Below are 22,485 nucleotides of genomic sequence, written 5' to 3'. Positions count from 1 at the left end.
ATGTCCTTCCATGTCAGGTTGGTGTGTGGTGTGTGCAACCTCCAGGTGGTGGTGTCCCCATGCTTGTCCTGTCTCGTCCTTCTAGCTGACAACCATCCTGCAAGATGCTCCCCTGAACTCCCTGACATGTAACTTCCCTGAACATCCGTTCGAGGCGACTCCCCTACCTCTGCCCTGATCTTCTACTGAGGCCTGGTCCTCCAGCTGATCACTGCTGCCATCCCACTATGGTGACTAACACTAAGCCAAGGAGAACTACCTTTGCTTGACCAGTCTCAGCAGACCCTTAATTCTCACCAGATCCCCTCAGCAGTTCTCGATTGGTAAGGGGGTTAAGGGTTACGCGGAGAAGCGGGGAGAATGGGGTTGAATAAAAAAAAGCCACAATGAAATGGCAGAGCAGACTCGATGGGCTGAATGGCCTAATTCTGCTCCTATATCTTATGACTCCCATGTTTATACTAACCACTACCAAGAGAACAAGGGGAGGTACCTGTCATAATAATCCCGGTGACCTCGATGGTCACGCTCATTGCCGTACTGGCTGTACGGTCTCTTGCGGTGAATGTTGTTCGGCCGGTAATTGCCGGAATTCCTGTGGGGATCTCCACGTGGCCTCCGATCACCAAAGTGATGGTCCTTGTATCTATGTTGGTCATACGGGTGGTGCCGTTCAGCTGCCCAGTGCTGGTTACTGTTACTGTAGTTGTACATCCGATCCCTCTGGCGGTCTCCCCGATCTACATGAAGCACAAGAGAACTGCGACATCAGTGGGACAGGTTTTGGCAAGTTTCAAGTGTTCAGTAACTGCAGAGTAGATAAGAGCTCAGAACAAGCTGCCTACAGTCTACAATAGCCTCCCGCAGGCTTGCACTTATACAGCAGTAATTATATTATCAATGTACATGCAGCGTTTCACAACGCTGGCCCTGTACTCAACGGAGCTGAGGGGAGATCTTATTGAAACCTACCAAATACTGAAAGGCCTGGACAGAGTGGATGTGGAGAGGATGTTTCCATTAGTAGGAGTCTAGGAGCCTTAGAAATAAGAGGACATCCTTTGAAACTGTGATGAGGAGGAACTTCTTCAGCCAGAGGGTGGTGAATCAGTGGAATTCATTGCCACAGAAGGCTGCCAAGTGATTGGGTGTATTTAAGGCAGAGATCGATAGGTTCTTGATTGGTAAGGGGGGGGGGGTTAAGGGTTACGCAGATGAGATTGGGGTGATTGAATGGTGGAACAGACTCGATGGGGTGAATTCTGATCCAATATCTTATGGTCTTATATTCAGTTATATGATTTAATTATATAATTTTCACTTATATGAACAATCAAAAACTGCAGGTGCTGGAAATCCAAGATAAAACCAAAAAATGCTAGAAACACTCAGCAGGTCAGGCAGCATCTGTGGCAAGAGAAATAGTTTCAGGTCTGGGACACTTCATCAGAGCTGGGAAAGAGAGAAAACAAGTTAGTTTTCAGTGGGAGAGAAGGTGGGGGAGGGATGGGGAGAACACAGAGGGAATATCTGTGATAGGATGAGACCAAGTGAGAAAATGTAGGTTAAGATCAGATTATGCTTCTTTTTGTACTGTGTTGTATCAATGTCTGGCAGGCTAGAGTGTATAAATATTAATAGAAAAACTGAGCCAAGATGATGAGAGGCAGAAATGGCCAATGGTGATACATTCAGAAAGAAAGAGCGAGTTACCTAATGTTAGAGCATTTGATACTGATTCCTAAGAGTCGCAACATACCTGAATATGTTCCTCAAACTTGTGTTGGGCTTCCTGGTAACAGAGAAGGTGGTCAGAATGGGAGTGGGATACAGAATTAAATGGACAGGGAACTGGAAGCTCAGGTTACTCCTGTGGATTGAACTGAAGTGTTTCTCTTGTGCAAAGACCACACCGTGAGCACCGAATGTGGGATGCTGAATTGGAGACAGCACAAGTAACTCATTGCTTCACCTGGAAGCAGTGATGGTGTGAAGGAAAGAGGCAAAAGGGCAGTTGCAAGGTAAGTGCTTTGAGGAGGGGACAGAGTGTTGGTGGAGGTAGAAGGGTGAACCAAGGAATGGCCTCCAGAATGACGGGAGGGGAGGGGCTGATGTGTCTGGTGATGGCATCATATTGAAGGTGGCAGAAATAATGGATGATGATCCATTAAACATGGAGGCTCTGAGAGTAGAAAGTGGGTTGAAAGTCAAGTGAACCATGGAGGAGGGAAAACCATAGCCCAGGTGGACAGAAGGGCAGCCAAATCCTTACCTTCAGTCACTACCTACACAGCACACATCATTGGGGTCAACCGGGCAATGGTGTCCTTTAAGGAGTCGTGGCCGTACTGGGATTCACAGCCCCATCGCCATGCTTTTGGGAAAGTTGGCATCGTGGACCGATGTTGGACGAGATGGACAAATTTCCTTTCAGATATGGGATGTTCCCTGCAGCATGGGACAATCCCACAGGTCAGACTGGGTGAAGATGGCAGATTTAAGGTTCTCTAACCCGGTAATTTCACAGTTACCTTTACCGACACTAGCTCTTTATTCCAGATTTAGTGAAGTACTTGAATCTGAAATTCTTCAGCAGTGGTGGGATTTGAACTGTTATCTCCAGGACTCTTATAACAGACCAGTAATGCAGACACCATGATGCTGCTCCCTCTGTGGTGGTGAGCCTGTGCTGCGCCTGCAGATCTTAAAGTGACACTGAAGTTCAGCGCTGGCCTGAAACCCGAGGCCAGTGTCCAACCATACTGGGTGAGTGGACATCGGTGAGCTGCAGGAATGATGCCAAACCTTTAATGGGCGCTTGACTGTTGGTTTGGACTTGGTGGACCAAGGGGCTTGTTTCTGTGGTGCATCTTCCCATGATCTTACCTGCATTGTTGAAAGGCCTCTTGTTGAGCTGGGCGTAGGGGTCTCGGTGGTGTGGGTGCAGCTGTTGTTGGTGGTGGGGTGGGAGCAGGTGTGGACCATGAGGTCCGTGCTGCATGTGTGACTGCGAGTTCATGGAGTCCCGGCTTGATCCCGACGGCTCCGGCTTAAACTGACGCTTGTTCTCGGAATTATTCTCCTTCTTCTTCTGTTCCTCCTTAAGGGAAGCAGCACAGTGTGGAACATCGCCATTAGATCAAAGTCAGAGAGGTTCAGTGTACGAGCCACGCATCGAAGGAACTGAAACGTTCTGGAGCAAAGCTTCACAGACACTCATCAGTTCCAGGGACAAAGAACCAATGGTGGGACGCTATCCCCAGTGTGTGAAGGCATATTCTACTCTGCGAGGCATCACAATGTAGTCTGATCCCACTCTCACCCAACATGCACCTGATCAACAAGGACAACCATCTCCCAACTAAAGGACGCCAAATTAACGGCAGTACTCATTAACACGAAAGCTGCAGATAGATACCCCTCTACCCCCACTCACCCTGAGGGAAGCACCTTCACTAATCAACGCTCACCTACACGCCCGGCATGTTTACACACCTCCTTCGCCCTGTCAGATGTCCATACCCCTGTCCATTTACACACCTGCTGAATGTCAACACCTTTGCACTACAGTACTCTATGGTTCAACTCTTTGCACTGAACCTTACCAAAAGACTGCTGGTGTGGGCAGTCTAGTTATGCCCTGCACTCAGACTCTTGACTTGGGCTCAACTTTCCCTTCCTAGGAGAAGGGGAAAGATAAGACGGAGGGGTTCTGGGGCACAACCATCTCCCCCAACCCACCTTTGCTTCCAAGGGCAGCCCACACGACCAGTGCAAAGGAAAAATGTGTGCACATATCTGGAATACCTTTACCTCTTCCTGGGACCGCCTTTTCTGTGCTAACTTGTACAGTTTGTGCAGTTTCCGGGCATCAAACTCGGTGAACTTGGAGACAAAAATCCAGAGATTTCTGTGGGAAGTACGAGAGAATGATTTAGTGAAGAACCGTACCAGTTCTGGACTTGTAGTATCCTTAAAATTAAGACACAGAGGCGACCAGTTACAGCTTCCAGTGCAGCCCACCAGTAAGGCAGGGTGAGGAGACTGGGTACAAGGTCCGATTCTGGATTCCAGACGTTGAAGGGAGGGTGTGTGTATCATACCTGCAGAGGATCAGTGGGCTGAAGCACTCGACACCTCAAACCAATGGAGGCAGTCCCCAAGTTATGATAGCTTCCATTCCCGAGAACTGTTCGTAAGTCAGAAATGAACCACTATAGCGCGTGGGAGAGGATCGCAGCAACGGCTGTGACGGGAGAGCGAGCCGGCGCGGGAAGGGCGGCCGCCAGTCGGCCCCACTGACTCAGCGAGTGACTGAGTGAGTCTGCTCAGCGCTCCCGGCTCTGCTGGGCTTGACCCAGCCCCTGACTGTTATGGCTGGGGTGGAGGGGGAGAGAGAGGCATGTGGAAGTGCCCCGTTCCCACCCAGCAGAAAATGCCGGTGGCACTGCAGCAGCTGGAAAATCCACCCCACCCATCTCCCAAACATACGTAGGGGCTGTATACAAGTCGGGCATCTGTAACCTGGGAGCACCTGTAACCAGACTTCGGTACATTGGAGACATAAGAGACTGCTGACGCTGGAATCTGGAGCAACACACTAACTGCTGGAGGAGCTCAGCGGGTCGAGCAGCATCTGTGGAGGGAAAGGAATTGTCGACATTTCGGGTTGAAACCTTGAGTTGTGATGCAGGGTTTCGACCTGAATTGTCGACAATTCCTTCCCGCCTCACAGATGCTGCTCGACCCGCTGAGTTCCCCAGCAGTTAATGTGTTGCTCCAGTAAATTTGGTTTTGGCTGGGAAAAAATTCTGACAACTTAATAAAACGGGGGGGGGGGGGGGGGGGTTTGGAACTTTGAACTGCGTGTCATTCTCTACAAATTTTGTGTTAAAATATTCTCATACGTTTCAGAGAAACAGCCCTATCCAAAGTGCCACAGTACCAACCTGATACTTAACATCAGGAAAACATAATGCTACTCACTTTGCTGGTTGACCATTGGCTCAATCAACAAGGATTGGTGTAGATAGGTACATTGGATGGCTTGAACGTGGTGGGCTGAAGGGCCTGTTTGTGTGCTATATGACTCGACTACCTTATGGGGATAGTGACAGGGAACTTTGTCCTTGTCTGACATCTGCCCAAAGCTTTGCTCCCGATCTGAACAATCAGAGAAGATCCAAATTTAGCATTCCATATAGAAGGTAGCACCTCTGACAATGGAGCACTCCCTCAGCACTGCACTGGAGTCTCAGCAGAGACAAATTCAAGCTCCAGTATTAGCCTCGAACCCATGATTATTTTAACCCATCCCAACACACAGTGCATCAGATTACTTACTGGATCTGCACCAGTGACATATTTTACACCATCATAGGTTTATAGAGAATCACTGTCGGGACTGGGATTTACTGAGGGTACAAAAAGCCCACAAGCACATTTACGTACAGAGCTCTGCATTATATCGTTTGTGTTATATATAATTCTGATAAACAAAGTTTTAAACTCCAAGAAGTTGAGCAAGTGTCATGGAGGAGTGGGTTTGCACAGGGGGAGGGGTAGTTCAGCAGACCTCCTCCAGATCTTCACGTGCTCAGAATCGGTGTAGGTCTTTAGGCAGTCAGTAATCCGGTCTCCAATCTTCAGCAGGCAGCTGCGGGTGTGCTGCAGTTGTTCCTTCTCCGAGAGTCCATCTTCTGGCTTGTCTAACTGTTTCAGAGCTTTCTTCACCGGCCTCATTCTCTCCTTGCACTGAGCAGATTGGGGAGAAACAAAAAATGCATTTTATAAGCGATTCATGGAAACTAAAGCATCGTTCAGCAATGCGAGTGTGATCTCAACCTCCTCAGGTGATCTTCGTTACTGAGCTCTCCCTGCTCTAGAACCAAACAATGGCTATGGCACAGAAAGATGCCATTTTCTAATATTTCTCACCCATTAATCAGTACAAAACTCACAAAATAAAAACATATGCAGATTAATTTGTGTAACTTTTCTTCTGTTTCCTTCAAAGAGTGATCTGAAAAATAAAAATACCTTGATATTCATTCTGGTGTGGTCACTTACAATGCTAAATGTCTCCTGGTCCAACTCATCCTCGCCCTCCTCTCCAATTGGCACCGGGTCACTGCCTGCTGTAATGTGGACTGGACCCTTGGAAACAGACTTCCGAACCTTGTCCTTAGCATCTGATTTCATCTGGTTGGGAAAAAACAGATGAAAAAATACTGTGGAAGAAGATCTACAACAAAGCTCACTACCAAGGGTGGTGCGTCCACACTAAAAGCAGCAAAGTAGGAGAGACACTTGGGAGGCCTGAGACTGGAGGGAGAAAAGGAGTTACCACTTTAGTTCAGAGGTCAGTAACCTGAACTTTGCTTCTCTCACCGTCGATACTCCAACCTGCTGACATGGAACAGTACAGCCCTGGAACAGGCCTTTCGGCCCACGGTATTGTGACGAACTAATTAAACTCGTAATGCCTTAACTAAACTAATTCCTCCCGCCTACACAATGTCCATATCCCTCAAAGGCCCCTCCCATCCGGACATTCTCTCTACTCCCCTCTCCCATCAGGCCTGAAAGCACATACCAACTAGGCTCAATAACAGCTTTTACCCGCTGTTATAAGACTATTGAGCAGTCCCCTAGTACAATAAGGTGGGCTTTTGATCTCACAATCTGCCTCGTTATGGTGTTGCACCTTATTGTCTGCTTGCACTGCACTTTCTCTGTAACTGCAATACTTTATTCTGCATTCTATTGTTTTCCTTTGTACTAGCTCTATACACTGTTGTAATGAAATGATCTGTATCGATGGCATGGAAAAAAGTTTTTCACTGTATCTCGGTACATGTGACATTAATAAAGCAATTTACCAATTTCTCTGCACACTCATGTGCCAATCTAAGAGCCTCTATCGTATCTGCCTCCAACACCACCCCTGGCAGCTCATTCCAGGCACCCACACTCTCTGTGTAGAAATCTTGCCCCGCACATCTCCTTTGAACTTACCCACTCTCACCTTAAATGCACGGCCTCTAATATTAGACATTTCAACCCTGGGAAATGTGCTTATCTAAATGAACAAAACCACTAAGTCAAACCAGCCAACCACTCGATAGAGTTAGTAGGGAGTGTATTGGAAGTTTTACCATTTGACCAACAAGTAAAGCTGTCCCAAAGCACACTGTCCTGCAAGTTCAACCTCTACACAGAATCATCCACAAATTCTCCTGAGCTTTCATCTGTTGCAAAGGACACCAAATGAGTTGATGTCCTGTCAAGATGGGCCGTAGTTAAATGGAGACACAAGAGACTGCAGATGCTGGAATCTGGAGTAACAAACAATCTGCTGGAGGAACTCAGTGGTTCGAGCAGCCTCTGTGGGGGGCGGGGGGTGGGGGAGGAGGAATTATCAAAGTTTCAGGTCAAAACCCTGGCAGGCACGGTAGCGTAACGGTTAGCTTAACGCTATTACAGCGCCAGCGACCTGGGTTCAATCCCCGCTGCTGTCTGTAAGGAGTTTGTATGTTCTCCCTGTGTCTGTGTGGGTTTCCTCCAGGTGCTCTGGTTTCCTCCCACATTCCAAAGACATACGGGCATGCTATGTTGGCACTGGAAGCATGGTGACACTTGCGGGCTGCCCCCAGAACACTCTACGCAAAAAGATGCATTTCACTGTGTGTTTCGATGTACATGAGACTAATAATATCTTGTCAGGACTTAATCCTTTCCCCCATTAATGCTGCTTGACCCACTGAGTTCCTCCAGCAGATTGTTTGTTGGCCTAGAGTTAAGCTTTAACAGGACAATCAGTTTGGCTGTTGGGGCTTCTCCCTCACTGTCCACCCCACTCTCCCAGCACTCAATGGCGACAGTGCACAGACTGGCCTTGGGACAGTCAGCCTAAGCTGTGTCTTTCTGGTTATAAGGCTGACCCGGTGGAGTGTCAACAATCTGTAACCAGAAAGTTGAAGTTACCACAGACTCAGCACTTGGAATTGTGTTCCACAGCACCAACATCAGACTCTCTTCACAACATGACCAACACTGGAAAAGTACATCCCCAACCATACAGCAGACAGAGCTCCCTGGGGTTGGAAAGGAACCAAATAAACAAAAGCCCCTCCTTTACTCCGATCTGGCCGCATGTCAACATTCTCGATACCTTGTCTTTCTTGGCCTTGGCCTTCTTTTTCCCTTTCTGCCCATCCTTTTCCTTCTTCACTTCACCCTTCTCCTTGTTCTCTTTATTGTCTTTCTTCTTCAGCTTTTTCTTCATGGGAGTTCGGTCCAAACCACCATCCTGGAGGGAAAGTAACCAACACCTGAACTTAAAACCGGACCTAGTTACAAAACCTATGCTGGGACATCTCAGCACAGCTTCACCAATACCAGGAGAAGACTTTTAATTCAATGATTCATTATAACTCAAAATTTACTGCCTGAAAGGGCAAAGGAAGCAATTTTATTCATAACTTTTAAATGGAAATTGGATAAAAAGTGCAAATCCTTAGAGGGAAACAGTGAAAGAATAAGAGAGTATGTGACCAATTAGATAGTTCTGTCGAAGCGGTGACATGGCTGCAATGGGCCAATGGTGACACGGCTGCAATGGGCCAATGGCGACAAAGCTACAATGGGCTAATGGCGACACGGCTGCAATGGGCCAATGGCTCTCTTTTGTGCTCTGGGATTCAGTGATGTTGGACCGCAGATGGAGGTCAACCTATTCCTGGTTAACCTAGGCAACAGCATTCTGGATGCACCATGGCCGTATCAATTACCAACACTCAACAGAGTGGCCCACCACCTTTTAAAGACAACTGAGTATGGGCAATAAATGCTGGCCTTGTGGGCGATGACCACATCCTGAGAGAGAACAACAAAAGGGAAATTTGGACTGGAATGTTGAGAGGACAAATCTGGGCTTGGAAGTACTGGAGGAAACTAATAAACGCATGGAGAAAGTATGAACCATGTGAGCAGGGAAGCAGCTATCAATGAAAGCCAAATGACCCAAAATGTAATGCTTTTAGCAGTGAAAGCCTTAACAAGGAACATGACACAGGAGCTGGACACTCTGACTCTCACACTTACTCTGTCCTTCAATAGGATCATAGCTCATAGTTCACCATAGGGCCACTTTTCTGCACTGTCCCCACACTCCCTGTACTAATCCCACATTCCCTGATTTCCTCAAATCTATTGCTATCATTCTTGAATAAACTCAGTGTCTGAACCTTCACAGAGCACCTTGATGGAGAATTCCTAAAGATCTACTATCCTTTGGGTGAAGAAATTTCTAATCCTTTATTGTGAGACTTCAACCTCTGGTTCTGGACATCCCTGCCAGGAGAAGTATCATCCCCATATCCACCCTGTGAAACCCAAAAAGAATTTTATATGTTTCAAAGAGATCACCTCTGACTCTTCTAAACCCTACAGAGTAAAGGCCCGGACTGCTTTATCTCTCCTCAGAGGTCAAATCCTCAACTCTCTGACCCCCAGAATCAATCCAGAGAATCCATATTCCACTTCCCCTTAGCTAGGAAGACAGTATTCCCGATGTGGTCTCACAAAACTCCCATCTATTTGCAATAAGGCGTCTTTATGCTTTTAATCAAATCTTCGTGCAACCAAAGCCAACAGAACTATTCACCTTCCTAACACAAAAGCAGAATGGAATTCCATAATACAATATCTAGACATGGACTACGGAGGATTCTGGATTTTGTTGCAAATTTAATTCAGAAAATAAGAAGAAAAAGGTGTTCCCCAGCATTGGTGAAAGTGGCCTGTAGTATCAACTTGTTGGATTTAAGCAGGGAAGGTCCGCTACTCACCTTCAGCTCACCATCCTCCTCCGATGCATTGTCAGAAAGTCGAGGGGAGGAGATATCATTGCCGCTCTCATCCTTCAGTCTGGGTGCCTTGTTCTCCTTCTTCACCCTTGGCTTCCGTTTCTTTGGTTTAGACTGTTTGACATAGAGCAACAATTAAAGATTCCTCAAGGGATGAGAAGCCCTGACGTTCCACATCAACCTTGCTCAGTGCCTGCCAACTCAGTGTTGGGGATGAATGCCCAACACCACTGGACCCATTGCTGTGTCAGGAGGAGGAGGAACTTAGGACAAAGTGAACATCTTGGAATTCCTGTGGAAGAGGGCTACCTTATGGAGAAGGATTGAGAAGATTGGCCATCTATACTCTCCATAACATAGACAAATGGAAGGTGCTCCCAAGTAAAATTGTCAAGGTGGCTTGACAAGATGGACACTGAGAGATTACCTTGACCCGAGAAACTAAAACCAAAAAGTGAGTAGAGTTTTGGTACAAGGCATTGGACTGTTTGGACCAAGATAAGAATTCCTTAACTCAGAGGATGCAAATCCTTGGAAATCTCTACTCCATAGGAAGCTCGGTCATCAGGACGCTCAATGATGGATTGGCCGGGGGAGTAGAGTTGAGGCAGATGACCAGCCCCTGAATGGTGCAGTGGGTTCCAGGGGCCTCTTCTGAGTCCCCATCTTCTCAGAAATGTCTGATGCACTTTACACTTGCACTTCAGTCTGCTTTGGCTGGGAACATTATCAACTTTCAGCAGAAGATGGGGGTGGTTTGGTGGTTCAAGCCTCAATCCCCAAAAACATGCCAATTAAAAGGCTGTCACTGAAGTAACGAGATCTGCACTGGGCGAGGGTGGAGGGGTTTAACTTTGGACAAGACATCAGCATCAAGGCTACATCACTAATGAACACGATTATGCTTTGATTTCTACAACACCCATGACCCACTTCAGAGATGATGAACTGATCAATTTTATTTATAACCTTGGATTGTTTGGTGGTTGAAGAGCACTTTTATGATGTCCTGAGTCCCAACAAGATGCTAAAGCTTTCTCAGCTACTTAAGGAAGAATGTTTTGTGGAGAACTGTTGGAACATGCAGTACACAAGCAGGGCATTCAGGCTGAACAGCTAATATTGGCACTCATGTGCTGCCTCCCACCCCAATCTGCCAATCAATAAGGTTGTGGCAGATCTCCCACCTCAGCTCCACATTCCTACCCAATCCCCCTTCTGGACTCCAAGAAATCTCACCCCCCAGCTTATCCAACCAAGCCCTTCTTTCCATTTTTCCCCTTCTGTTTTCTGGGTCTGCTTTCTGCCTCTTCTACCCCAGGTCTGTCAGGTAGGGACTGAAAACTCTCTTAAAACTGACCTCCTCTTCCTGTTTCTGTCCGGCCTTCTTGACCATGTCCTTCTTCAGCAGCCTGATCAGGTAGTCGGCGCGTGACTGGAGATGCTTGGCTTGTGGCTTGCGATCGGGATCATCAGGGAGAATCTGAAGGGGAAAGATATCACCAATGGTCAAATCGAAGCGTGGGCTGATACAGTCAAAAATAAACAGTGCATGGAATGTCCTTAATAATACCATACGTTCCATGGTCTGAGCCGGTGGGCATTTTAACTAGATGCTTTCAGCTTCTGTGACACTTTTATTTCTCAAAGTCTGGGTTTAGCTCCCTGGCAAATGGACTAAGATGTTAATGGTAATCTACTGGAGGCACTTCATTAGGTTTCAAACATCTAATGTTTTTAAGGTATTTTCGTAAAAAACTGCACTAGCGGTCAACAATGAATGACGTTTCTTGCTGTGAACCCACCACGTAGTGGGATTTAGCCACTCACGCTCAATGGTATGCACACGCATACACACTCAACACACATGCACACTGACCCAACACATGCACATGCACACTCAACACACATGCACACGCACGCACGCTCTCAACACACAAACCCCCTCCCACGTTTTGAACACAAATGTGCTCTGTGAGAAGACAGAGTGAAAAAAACCAGAGGCATGGGCACCCGAGGGGCCTTGAGGTGACCCGACTGAATGAGGCAGCAGGGGAGGCTCACCCATCACCCACACCCCCTCCCATTTCACCAGTACGAGAAGGCAGAAGGGAAGTTTTTCCCCGTTGCACTGCACTTGTCAGCAGGGGCTGTTAATACTGGATGGTGGAACAAGCCTTCAGCGATAAGCACCCACCCCCTCCATCCCACTCCCACTAGATGTTTCATCAACTTGGGATGGCCAAGCACCCCCTTCCAACGTGTGTCTTTGCTCCACATCCCACAGCCTCTCTGGGTAACAGAGCCCACCCTTGTGAGCCTGCCCAAATTTCCTGCACTTGGAACCCTAGTGGAACAAAGGAGAGAATGATTCCACTGTAGGGCTGGACATTAGTGTTTTGCAGAGGAACCTATCACATCATGTGGTTCCCCAGGAAAACTACCTAAAAAGGACATACCATAAAGGAACGCAAGATTAATTGGCTTCCTTCCCAATTCCTTGGATGCAAAGCAAGCTGCGGATTTATTGAATGGAACATGGAATGGCCTACCTTATTGGTAAGCTGTAGTTCTGGGTCCATTTTTATCTGCTCCCAGTTGCTATAACCACACTCATAGATTCCTATCAGCAAATTGGAATCCTCCTCCACACCCCAATCTGTGTCGAAGTGCACAGCCTTCGCGTGACAGGGCAAGCGGTACCTACGTAGCAGGAACAGCATGTAAAGCAAGGAATGTCTTCAAGATAACGCATAAAGCTGACTTCAGCATCAACACCGCACTGGCTGCAAAGTACTACAATCCACTGGTTTGATTCAAGTTGTGGGGTAGATCATACACTGAAACACGAGTTACCAGTCTTGTTACAGCAAGTGTTATAACCTGCCTGTGTCTGATCCAGAGAGTATCGATTGATGAAGATCCAGTTGTATCCCTAGGGCTGATGGGCTCTAGACAGCATCTGCCCTGAACCCCCTTTGGTTCAGAATCCATGGGCAGCCATGTTGGTCATTGACTGCCCAACAACACTGTTAACGTAACAGATGACCTGTCCTGGGCCCTGCATATAGACGCAATCATAAGGAAAGTGTGCTAGCTCCTTTTAGTTTCTTAGGAAGTTGAGGAGGTTCAGCTTGTCACCGTACACTCCAACTAACTTCTACAGACGTACTGTTGAAAGTGTTCTGACTGATTGCATCATGACCTGGTACAGCAATTCAAATGCGCAGGAATGCAAGAAGCTGCAGAGAGTAGTGGACTCTGCCTGGAACATCACGAACACATCCCTCCCCACCAGCGATGGTATCTACAAGGAAGCATATCCATAACTGCGCTTGGCAAGGAGATGTGGGCCACTAAAAACTATTCGAACTGTTACATTTTTTGAGAAGAAATTTAAAGAATTAACATTTAAATACAATCAGAAATACTCCATGTTAGCTAACTGACTTTAGTCCCACACAGCTGCTCCTTCCAAGTCTACAGCTCACTAAATGTTGCCATGCAACTAGATAGAGTGACAAAGAAGGCATATAGCAGGTTTGTTTTCATTGGTTAGGGCACTGAGTATAAGAATCAGGAAGTCATGTTGCACCTGTCTAAAACTTTGGTTAGGCTGCACTACTGTGTGCAGTTCTGGTCACCCCCTTACAGGAAGGATATGGAGGCTTTGGAGAAGGTGCAGAAGAGGTTCACCAGGATGCTGCCTGGATTAGAAGGCATGAGCTATAAGAAGAGGGGAGACCTGATCCATGTTTATAAAATTATGAGAGGCATAGATACAGTAGATGGCAGAATCTGTTTTCCCCACTGGAGAAATATCAAATACTAAAGGTATTTAAGGTGAGAGGGGGAAAGTTTAAAGGAGATGTGCGGGGCAAGAGTTTTTTTTTGACACACAGAGTGGTGGATGCCTGGAACGGGCTGCCAGGGGTGGTGGTGGAAGCAGATACATCAGTGGTGTTTAAGAGGCTGTTAGATAGGCATATGAATATGCACTGTGCTCAGCGCAGACATCTTGGGCCGAAGGGCGCATTCCTGTGATGTGCTGTTCTATGAAAGGATGCTGTCCTGTTCTTGAGGCTGTGTGTGTGTGTGTGTGTGTGTGTGTGTGTGTGTGTGTGTGTGTGAGAGAGAGAGAGTGAGAGAGAGAGAGAGAGAGAGAGCGAGAGAGAGAGCACACGCAGGAAGGAAACTATGGCACCTTCAGGCTTCCTTATTGGAGGAGCCCTCAGGGAAAGTGACTACAAACAGCTGACACCCCCCCCCCCCCCCACAAACACGGGACTTCCACCTTCACACACACACACGTGCTTTGGTGTAAGTAATGCCAGGGGAACACTGGCAGATTTGCTGAGATTTACCTACAAGCTTTGTTGTGGTGTGACTACAGCAGGATTTAAGATATCTTCATTAGTCACATGTACATTGAAACACACAGTGAAATGCACCTCTTGCGTAGGGTGCTCTGGGGGCAGCCCGCAGGTGTCGCCACGCTTCCGGCACCAACACAGCATGCCCAAAACTTTCTAACCCGTATGTCTTTGGAATGTGGGAGAAAACCGGAGAACCCAGAGGAAACCCACACAGACACAGGGAGAATGTACAAACTCCTTACAGACAGCGGCTGGAATTGAACCCGGGTCTCTGGCACTGTAAAGCATTACGCTAACCGCTACACTACCGTGCCTGACCTGCAGAGATCCCCAAGCAGCCAAACCCAGCTTGTGCCATTACATCCCAACAGTCACAATCCAAGCAAGGTCTCAGCTGTGCAGCCATGCAGGGCAAGAGGGGAGTCACCAGGAGCAGCTCACAGCAGCTGTGCCTGCTGCCACACTGCCAGGGCACAAGACTGGAAACAGAGATTGAGAAAAGAATACTTGGATTTGCAAAAATTAATCTGCAGCTGCCAGAACTGGAAGTTACAGCCCAGTGTCAGGCAGATGAACCGTGACATGGGTGGGGCCACCCATCCAACTGTTGTGAGCTCTCCATTCTCCTGGGATTACCATTACTCAATGCAAGACGCAAAGTATCAGGAAAACAAATATTTTCATTTGTTCATTCAGGGTATGCTGCATTTACTGTTCCTCCCACAAACTGAGGCAGTTAAAGTTCAACTACATTAGTGGGTCTGGAGTCACATTTACCCCAGACCAGGAAAGAACAGCAGATTTCTTCCCCACAGTGGACATCAGAGAACCAAACAGACTCTTTCCGCAATCTGATACCATTTAGTTTTCTTTTTTCCTGATTTAAATCATTACTTAAATTTAATTACTTACTTGAATTCAAATTCCCCAACTGCAAAAGTGGGATTCAACTTCATGATTAATGATAGAATTAGGGCAATATTCCTAATTTATTAGCAGCCAGTGGTCCACTAGGCACTGGCTTCCCTCCAGAACTTCCTCCATCCCCGTAGAAACCTCAAAGGTTTGACATTCACTGGCCAGAAGGTTTGGCATTCACTGGGTCCCCACCACATGGTGCCAGAACTGATCCCAAAACTTGTCCTTAACACTCCCACCCCATTTCATTTGAGGTTGGGTGGGTGGGTGGGTGTTACTGTACACAGTGCAATGAAGGGACACAGGATCATTCTCATCACTTGAAACCCACGGACAGTGAAGTCAGGGCTCCAGCAGCTTAAACAGTACGTTGAGGTTAACAGTACCAATTTTGGCTGCAGTGTTTCCTATTGTACAAGAGAACTTCACTGGCTGTAAAGCTCTTTGGACAACCTAAAATGCAACAGAAATCCCAAGTCTTTTTTTCCCTTTCCCAAAGTAGAAACGGTTAATTTACTTCGGCAAAAAGCTCAAACAATGGCCAAATTAACTGTGGACCTGTTACTAAGCACTAACATTGATGACCTTTCACCAGAACTCACTCTTGCAGATCTGCTGAAAGCCCATCCACCTGAAATATTAACTGTTTCTCTCTCTACAGATGCTGCCTGACTGGCTGAACATTTGGGGCATTTTCTTTTTATTTCAGATTTTCAGCATCTCGAATTTTTTTTGTCTATTGGATAATAAACACAGTAACATGCTTCCATTCTGTCACATTAATCTGTCATCTGTCAAAAGTCACCCTCAAAATTCTGTACGGCACGTTAAGAGAATTCATTTGGAATCTAAACAAAACCGGTTAGGAATGGCAGATACTTGACCCAAAAAGAATTGATTATTGTAACAGTTGTCACTGATTTTACTGATACGAAGGCAGGCAATTAAACTCTGACCAACCTCGTTCTGTGCTTGCTTACCAACACTATGAAGTGATGGCTATTTAACACAGTGGTAAGATAATACATTGTGCACAGCATGCAGTAATGATTCTGCCTTAATTACTTTCCATCTAATTGGAAACAGTGCCATGGGAAATCTATTCATAGAAAAATGCCTAAATTTATTATCATCTCGATCGCAAATATTTGAACTCACTTTTTTCTTTCCTCAGGGTCAAGAGGAATGGCTTTATGCAGAGCCTCAAATTCATCCTCATGAATGAGAATTGACCTAACGTTGACCTGGACACCCGAAATCTTGATGGTTGGACCCCTCTTTTTCCCTGGACCCTTCCCTGTCACAGAGTTGGAGAAACAGTGAGAGAGTAACTGTTAACAGAGCACAACTGTGTGTTCACCCCACAATCCCCACTGCAATGGAGCCACTCTTTCAGTTTACCAAAAACCCACCAGGAGTTTTGGGTGAATTGTGAATATGCCGTCAGTGTCATACTTTGTATTGTACCCTCTGACTGACTCATGAAAGGACGACCTTACTTCGCTAAAAATAAATCTTGAGAAGCCCTCACCAGCCAGGATAAATATATTGACCTCTGTTTGGATTGTACAAAGCAAATGGCTAAATTAGAAGAGTATAGATGCCTAGAGGATAGCTCGGGGTAACTTGTGATAAACTGGCTTAAAAGATACAACAATGAGTTCTATGACAAGATGGTCTAGAGCCTTGAAGCAGGGAACTGTAACAAGGCACAGCCAGGGAGAGCAGTCAAGAGGGAGTTAAACACCTCACTTCAGCTATTTCCCAGTTTATCCATAAACCAGTGATTTTAACACAGAGATCCATTACAGGTAACATTGGGTTATGTTTCTAAGTATACAGAAACACAGCTTATTTGTAGTCTCCATGTGATGTTAAACATTAAGTTTGGTGCTTACAAGCTTTATCTGTGAGGAATTGGCTGGATATATCACAAGGGATCCTTACCGACAGCAGATCTCACTCATTCTGAGGGATGCGTGCTGTGACTTATAAATACTGGGAGGGAGTGGGAGTGCATTGAATCGAGTCATAGCAACATACAACATGGAAACAGGCCCTTCAGCCCACTGAGTCTGTGCTGACCATCAACCAACCATTTACACTAATCCAACATTAATCCCCTTCTTTTATTCTCCTAACTACCTCATCAATTTAACCCCCCCACCCAATTCTACCACTCACCAATACACTAGGGGTATTTACAGCAGCCAATTAACCTGCCAAACTGCATGTCTTTGGGAGGTGGGAGGAAATTAGAGCCCCCCCCCCCCCCCCTGGGGGGGAACTCACTGAATCACAAGGAGAACGTGCAGACTCCACACAGACAGTGCCCGAGGTCAGGATCGAACCCGGGTCGCTGGAGCTGTGAGGCAGCAGCTCTACCAGCTGTGCCACTGTGGCACCCTGCAGCCAAGATGTTTTTCAGTGGACTTTCAACCGGGGCCCCTCAGACTCTGCAGCAACAGCCTCAGAGGTCGGAACGGTGGGGCCCGGAGAAGATGAGGCAAATGGGACGGGCGACGAGAGCCCAGGGGCTGCTACTTACCCTCGAGGCCTGGGTTTTCCTTCAGCTGTTCCTCAAACTCCTTGAGAGCCATCACACAGCCATTGTGTATAAGTTCACCCAGTCGCTGCAGGTCTGCAATGGACTTGTCTACAAGCTCTGCGTCACGTGCTATACCCTCGAGCCTGGGACAGAGCAGAAGGAAGTTTTTTTTCAACCAAAGTAAACATTTAAGTATATTTTAATTCATCTTAAAATACAGATCACTCCCTCAAATAGTATCTTAATAAATGGAGGAACCAGCACACACTTGAGACACACAGACCAAAGTGCCATAAACATTAGAGCTCAGAGTGTGTTGAGCCAGCTCACTTCAGAGGTTGGCACAGTACAACAGAACTCAATGTCCTGGGTTTAGGCAGTTCAGGCAAACAGCCGTTCTCCAACCTCTGCCTGACTATACATTCATGGTCATCAGGAGTGTATAGGATTGGCTGTCGTGTGTCTTTCAGTCAGTCAACATTCTCAGCAAAAACAGACTGCTGGAGGAACTCAGCAGGTCAGGCAGCATCTGTGGAGGCAGAGGGATGGTCAATGTTTCAGGTTGAGACCCTGCATCATGACGGAGAATGTAGAGAGCAGGTTGCCAGTGTGAAGAGGTGAGAGGGAGGGGTGAGGCAGGGGCCGGCAGGTGATAGGTGGAACCAGGTAAGGAAGGGCAGATGGAGCGAAGTGGAGAAAGGGATGGGAGACCTGGTAGTTAACGGGTGTGGGTGATGGGTAGATGCATCCTTCTGCCTCCACAGATGCTGCTTGGTGCGCTGAGATTCTCCAGCAGATTGTTTTCTGCTCCAGACTCCAACATCTGCAGTCTCTTGTGTCTCCAGTCTACATCCTTAGCCTGGTTTCACATGAAGAACACATGGTGAGGTGCTGGAGGGCAGAGAGCAGCTGGTGGGATGGTTGCCCACTGCAGAAGCCAGTGGATTCAGGGAGAAGAATAGATGGAAAATATGGTATAAATATAACAGGCAACGATGTGACTAAAACTTTAGAGAAGAAGTTAAAAGGATTCAGGGCTCTACAGAAAGAAGCCTCACCTTTCAAGAGGAGCACCAAATTTCTTGTAACTCTTGATAAACCTGTGGGAAAATGATAAAACATCTAATGGCAACAAATTCTCATCAAACATCCCTCGTTTCTCTGTCATTTCTCTGTAATTCATGGGAAAAATTATTAAAGCTAAGTTTTATCACACAGAAAGGAGGAAAAACAATGAAATTTTAACTTTGCATCCTGCAGGTTGATTTAGGATCTAGCAACAACTTGCATTTATATAGAGCCTTTAACAGTGATTGGAGAGATGCTGAATAAAACAGCTCCAGTGAATGATCAAAAAGCTTGGTCAGAGGTAGCATTTAAGGAGCATCTTAAAGAGAGTGAGGCAAATATGTGGTGGGGTTCAGGGCCTTGACCTTTGAAGGCAGATGAAGCTCAAATGGACTACCTCAGAGGGCTGGAGGGGATTACAGAGTTAGGAATGGACAAGGCATTGGAAGGGGTTGAAAATAAGCATGAGAATTTTAAAATGGAGGAACTGTTTCACCAGGAGGTGCCGTAGGTCAGCATGGTGGGAGCGATAGGTGAGCAGGACTTGGGACAGAGTTTTGGGTGACTGGAAGATGGAAGGCAGGCCAGGAGAATGTTGGAACAGAGGAGAATGGAAGTGACAAGCAAGCAACACAAGCACAGCCTTTCTAAATCTCCAAGCCTTTGAGACGTAAATACAAGAAACTGCTTTGTAACAAATAATCTGTTGGAGGAACTCAGCAGGTCGAGCAGTACCTGTGGGGGGGGAAAGGAATTATTGATGTTTCGGGTCGAAAGTGTGCATCGATTCCTTTTCTACAATTCCTTCCCCCTCTACAGATGCTGCTCGACCTTCTGAGTTCCTCCAGCAAATCGTTTGTTGCTCCGGATTCCAGTATCTGCAGTCTCGTGTCTCCAAGCTGCTTTATAGGCTGGACTATCGGGGACAACAGGACGGACAGCCCACTGCAACCTACCTCCGGATTTCAGCATCGGTGAAGCCATCCACCATGTCTCTGCGGACCGTTCGAGGCCGGCCTCTTCTCTTGGGGCGCTTCTCTTCATCTTCGCTCTCCTCTGTTTCACTCTCCGATCCAGATGATCGCTGCCGCCTCCGCCGCGACCCAGCGTCTGAATCGCTGCCGTGTGCTCGAGCCTGAAACCGGTGGCAAGGTTAGGCTGGACACCAGTTCCTCAGCCACTCTCCCGTCCTGCTGTTGTTGTCTCCTCAGTGAGGTTACACGGCCACAGGCTGCCCTTCACTGTGTCTGAAGGAGCATTGCTCATGTGTACACACACCAAGTCAGCCATGGGAGTGTCACGTTGATAAAGGATCCCCACACTCAGTTCCATGAGAAATCGCACAGTATTGATTTCAGAGAAGGGAATATGGGTGCAAATTGTTTCTCTTAACAAGGATATTGAAATACTGAAATGCCTGGATAGAGTGGACATGGAGAGTCTAGGATCCAAGGGCACAGCCTCAGAATAAAGGGACATCCCTTTAAAACTGAGATGAGGAGGAATTTCTTCAGCCAGAGGCAGGGAAATCTGTGGAATTTGTTGCCACAGAGGGCTGTGGAGGCCAAGTCATTGGGTGTATTTAAGGCAGAGATTGATGGATTCTTGATTGGTAAAGGGGTTAAGGGTTACAGGGAGAAGGTGGCAAATGGGGTTGAGAGAAAAAAAAATCAGCTGTGATTGAATGGTGGAGCAGACTCGATGGGCCGAATGACCTAACTCTGCTCCTATCTCTTCTGGTCTCACATTGCAGCTCTGGTATGGCTGAGTATCAGCTGACTTGCAAAGAGAGTGAGCAGAATTCTGGGACCAACCTGCCCTACAGCCCACCATTCTGAGCTGCCACTGAGTGAGGTCAGGACTGCTCCACCTCATCCACTTTCCGGACCAACCCCCAAATGAACTCATCCCTTTCATGACCAAAAATCCATCAGTCTTCAACCTGAAGCCCTCTATGGAGAGGAGCTCTCAAAGACTCACATCTTCCAGTGCAAAGAAATTTTCCCTCATTTCAGTTCTAAATGGATAACCACTTATCCGATGCCTATGGACCTGTTTAAGCCTCATTAACCATTGGAAACAGGCTGCGCACATCCACCCCAAGTCCTCAGCTATTGTGCTCTTTCTCAGAGTTCTATTGAGAACAGGCGCACCCTAAAGTATACCCCAAGAGTCAAGTAAGTGAAGTTGTGTTGAATCTCAAAGTAAATCCTGTCTTCACCTCTTGAGTAACAGTAAGTCTCTTAGCCTCTCAAGCCTGATCCACTAATCAATAAAATCATGTCTGATTTGACTGTAACCTCAACTCCATATTCCTAGCTAGTCTTGGTAACCTTACACCTGCTTGCTGATCAAGTATCTACCTTAGAAATACTCAGAGAGTTTGCTTCCACTACCCTTTGAGGGAGAGAGATCAAACACTCACAAAGTCCTAGATCTCAGCTGCAGCTAAAAGGGAACGTCCCTCTGAAGGAGGTGAGAAGGAAAAACTCCACTGAAAAGTCCGTTCATCTCTTCCAGATGTTCCCATATGCCCCAGGTTTCCAAATGAAAAATATTCCCACTGCTGGACTCTGGAATTTATCTGTCTTCGATCAATGCTGTCTAAACCTCGAGGTGCTAGGAGAGAAAATACACTGCAGGTCAGGCAGCATCTGTGGAAGGAGAAGCACAACTAGCATTTCAGGTTGATGAGAACAGAAGGAAGGTTATGACAAGAGGCCTTTGACTTGAAATGTTAGCTCTCCACAGATGCTGCCTGACCCGCTGAGAAATTTCTCTTCTATTGCCTCAAGATGATCAGCCTTGTTCCGAGACCAACAAGCTTCAGATGTGAGAGCAAGAAGGAGAGCAGAAATACACTGCGGAAACACACCAGCGTTTCCCCATCTTCTTTGGGAGGATACATGAGATGCCCGAAAGTCTCGCTCTTGGGTTGCACGCTCCATACCTTTTTAGTTGAACTCCTGCTCCGTGGAAGCATGTAGATTTCCTCCAGCTCCTTCTGTCGTGCCTCCTCTTCAATCTTCTTCCGCTGCTCCTCCGGGATGATGTCATCCCATTCCTTGGTCTGCTTCTCATCCACTTCGGGCTCGTTCTCCTCCATTGTGGTGAAGTTAGCTACCTGGGGGTGTGAGGAGGAACACAGAGGGGTGGGGTCACACTTCACACCAGTGTGGACTCAAAGTCCTGCTCAATCCAGTGCCATCCCGATACATTTCGTGCTCAGTGCACGGTGACAACAAAAAAAAACAAGGGAAATAACGCCGCAACATTCCGAATATCCCCAATCAATTGGGGGGCAATTGTTGGCTGATTGTGCTAAAAGAAATGCATGGCAGGAAACACTGCACATGCTGGGATCTGCAGCAACACACAATCTGCTGGAGGAACTCAGTGGGTTGGGGTTGGGAGGAAACTCTCCATTAGAAATGCAGGGCAACTTTGTTTCTCTCACAACTTTTAACACTGACAGAATTCATCCCCAATCACGACCGATACAGGGTTTTGACCTGAAACGTCGACAATTCCTTCCCTCCTCCACAGATGCGGCTCGGCTTGCTGAGTTCCTCCAGCAGATCGTTGTTGCCCCAGAGTCCCAGCATGCATCTTGTGTCTTCATCCCCAATCTACCTCAGTGGTTAAGTAATGCAACATGTATCTAAAGAACTTTGCAGTTTATCCAGAATCTTAAGTTTGAAGTTTA

At 46.9% G+C, this 22,485-nt stretch overlaps 1 protein-coding gene across 1 annotated transcript in view; it reads right to left on the bottom strand.

Annotated features, from left to right (window-relative positions):
- The window catches only part of chd2 (chromodomain helicase DNA binding protein 2), a 102,277-nt gene that overhangs the window by 6,153 nt on the left and 73,639 nt on the right, over positions 1–22,485 (bottom strand). The window contains 14 exon segments of the mRNA XM_052040586.1: positions 494–740; positions 2,887–3,100; positions 3,814–3,910; positions 5,576–5,754; positions 6,070–6,201; positions 8,174–8,311; positions 9,852–9,983; positions 11,230–11,352; positions 12,422–12,572; positions 16,322–16,460; positions 17,712–17,854; positions 18,770–18,811; positions 19,736–19,914; positions 21,730–21,903. Of these exon segments, the coding sequence (XP_051896546.1) occupies positions 494–740; positions 2,887–3,100; positions 3,814–3,910; positions 5,576–5,754; positions 6,070–6,201; positions 8,174–8,311; positions 9,852–9,983; positions 11,230–11,352; positions 12,422–12,572; positions 16,322–16,460; positions 17,712–17,854; positions 18,770–18,811; positions 19,736–19,914; positions 21,730–21,903 (2,090 nt within the window).

The sequence above is a fragment of the Pristis pectinata genome, chromosome 28 (assembly GCF_009764475.1).
Source record: "Pristis pectinata isolate sPriPec2 chromosome 28, sPriPec2.1.pri, whole genome shotgun sequence".
Lineage (NCBI taxonomy): Eukaryota > Metazoa > Chordata > Chondrichthyes > Rhinopristiformes > Pristidae > Pristis > Pristis pectinata.
The sequence above is the reverse complement of the archived record's forward strand: the minus strand, read 5'-3'. Positions and strand labels throughout refer to the sequence as shown.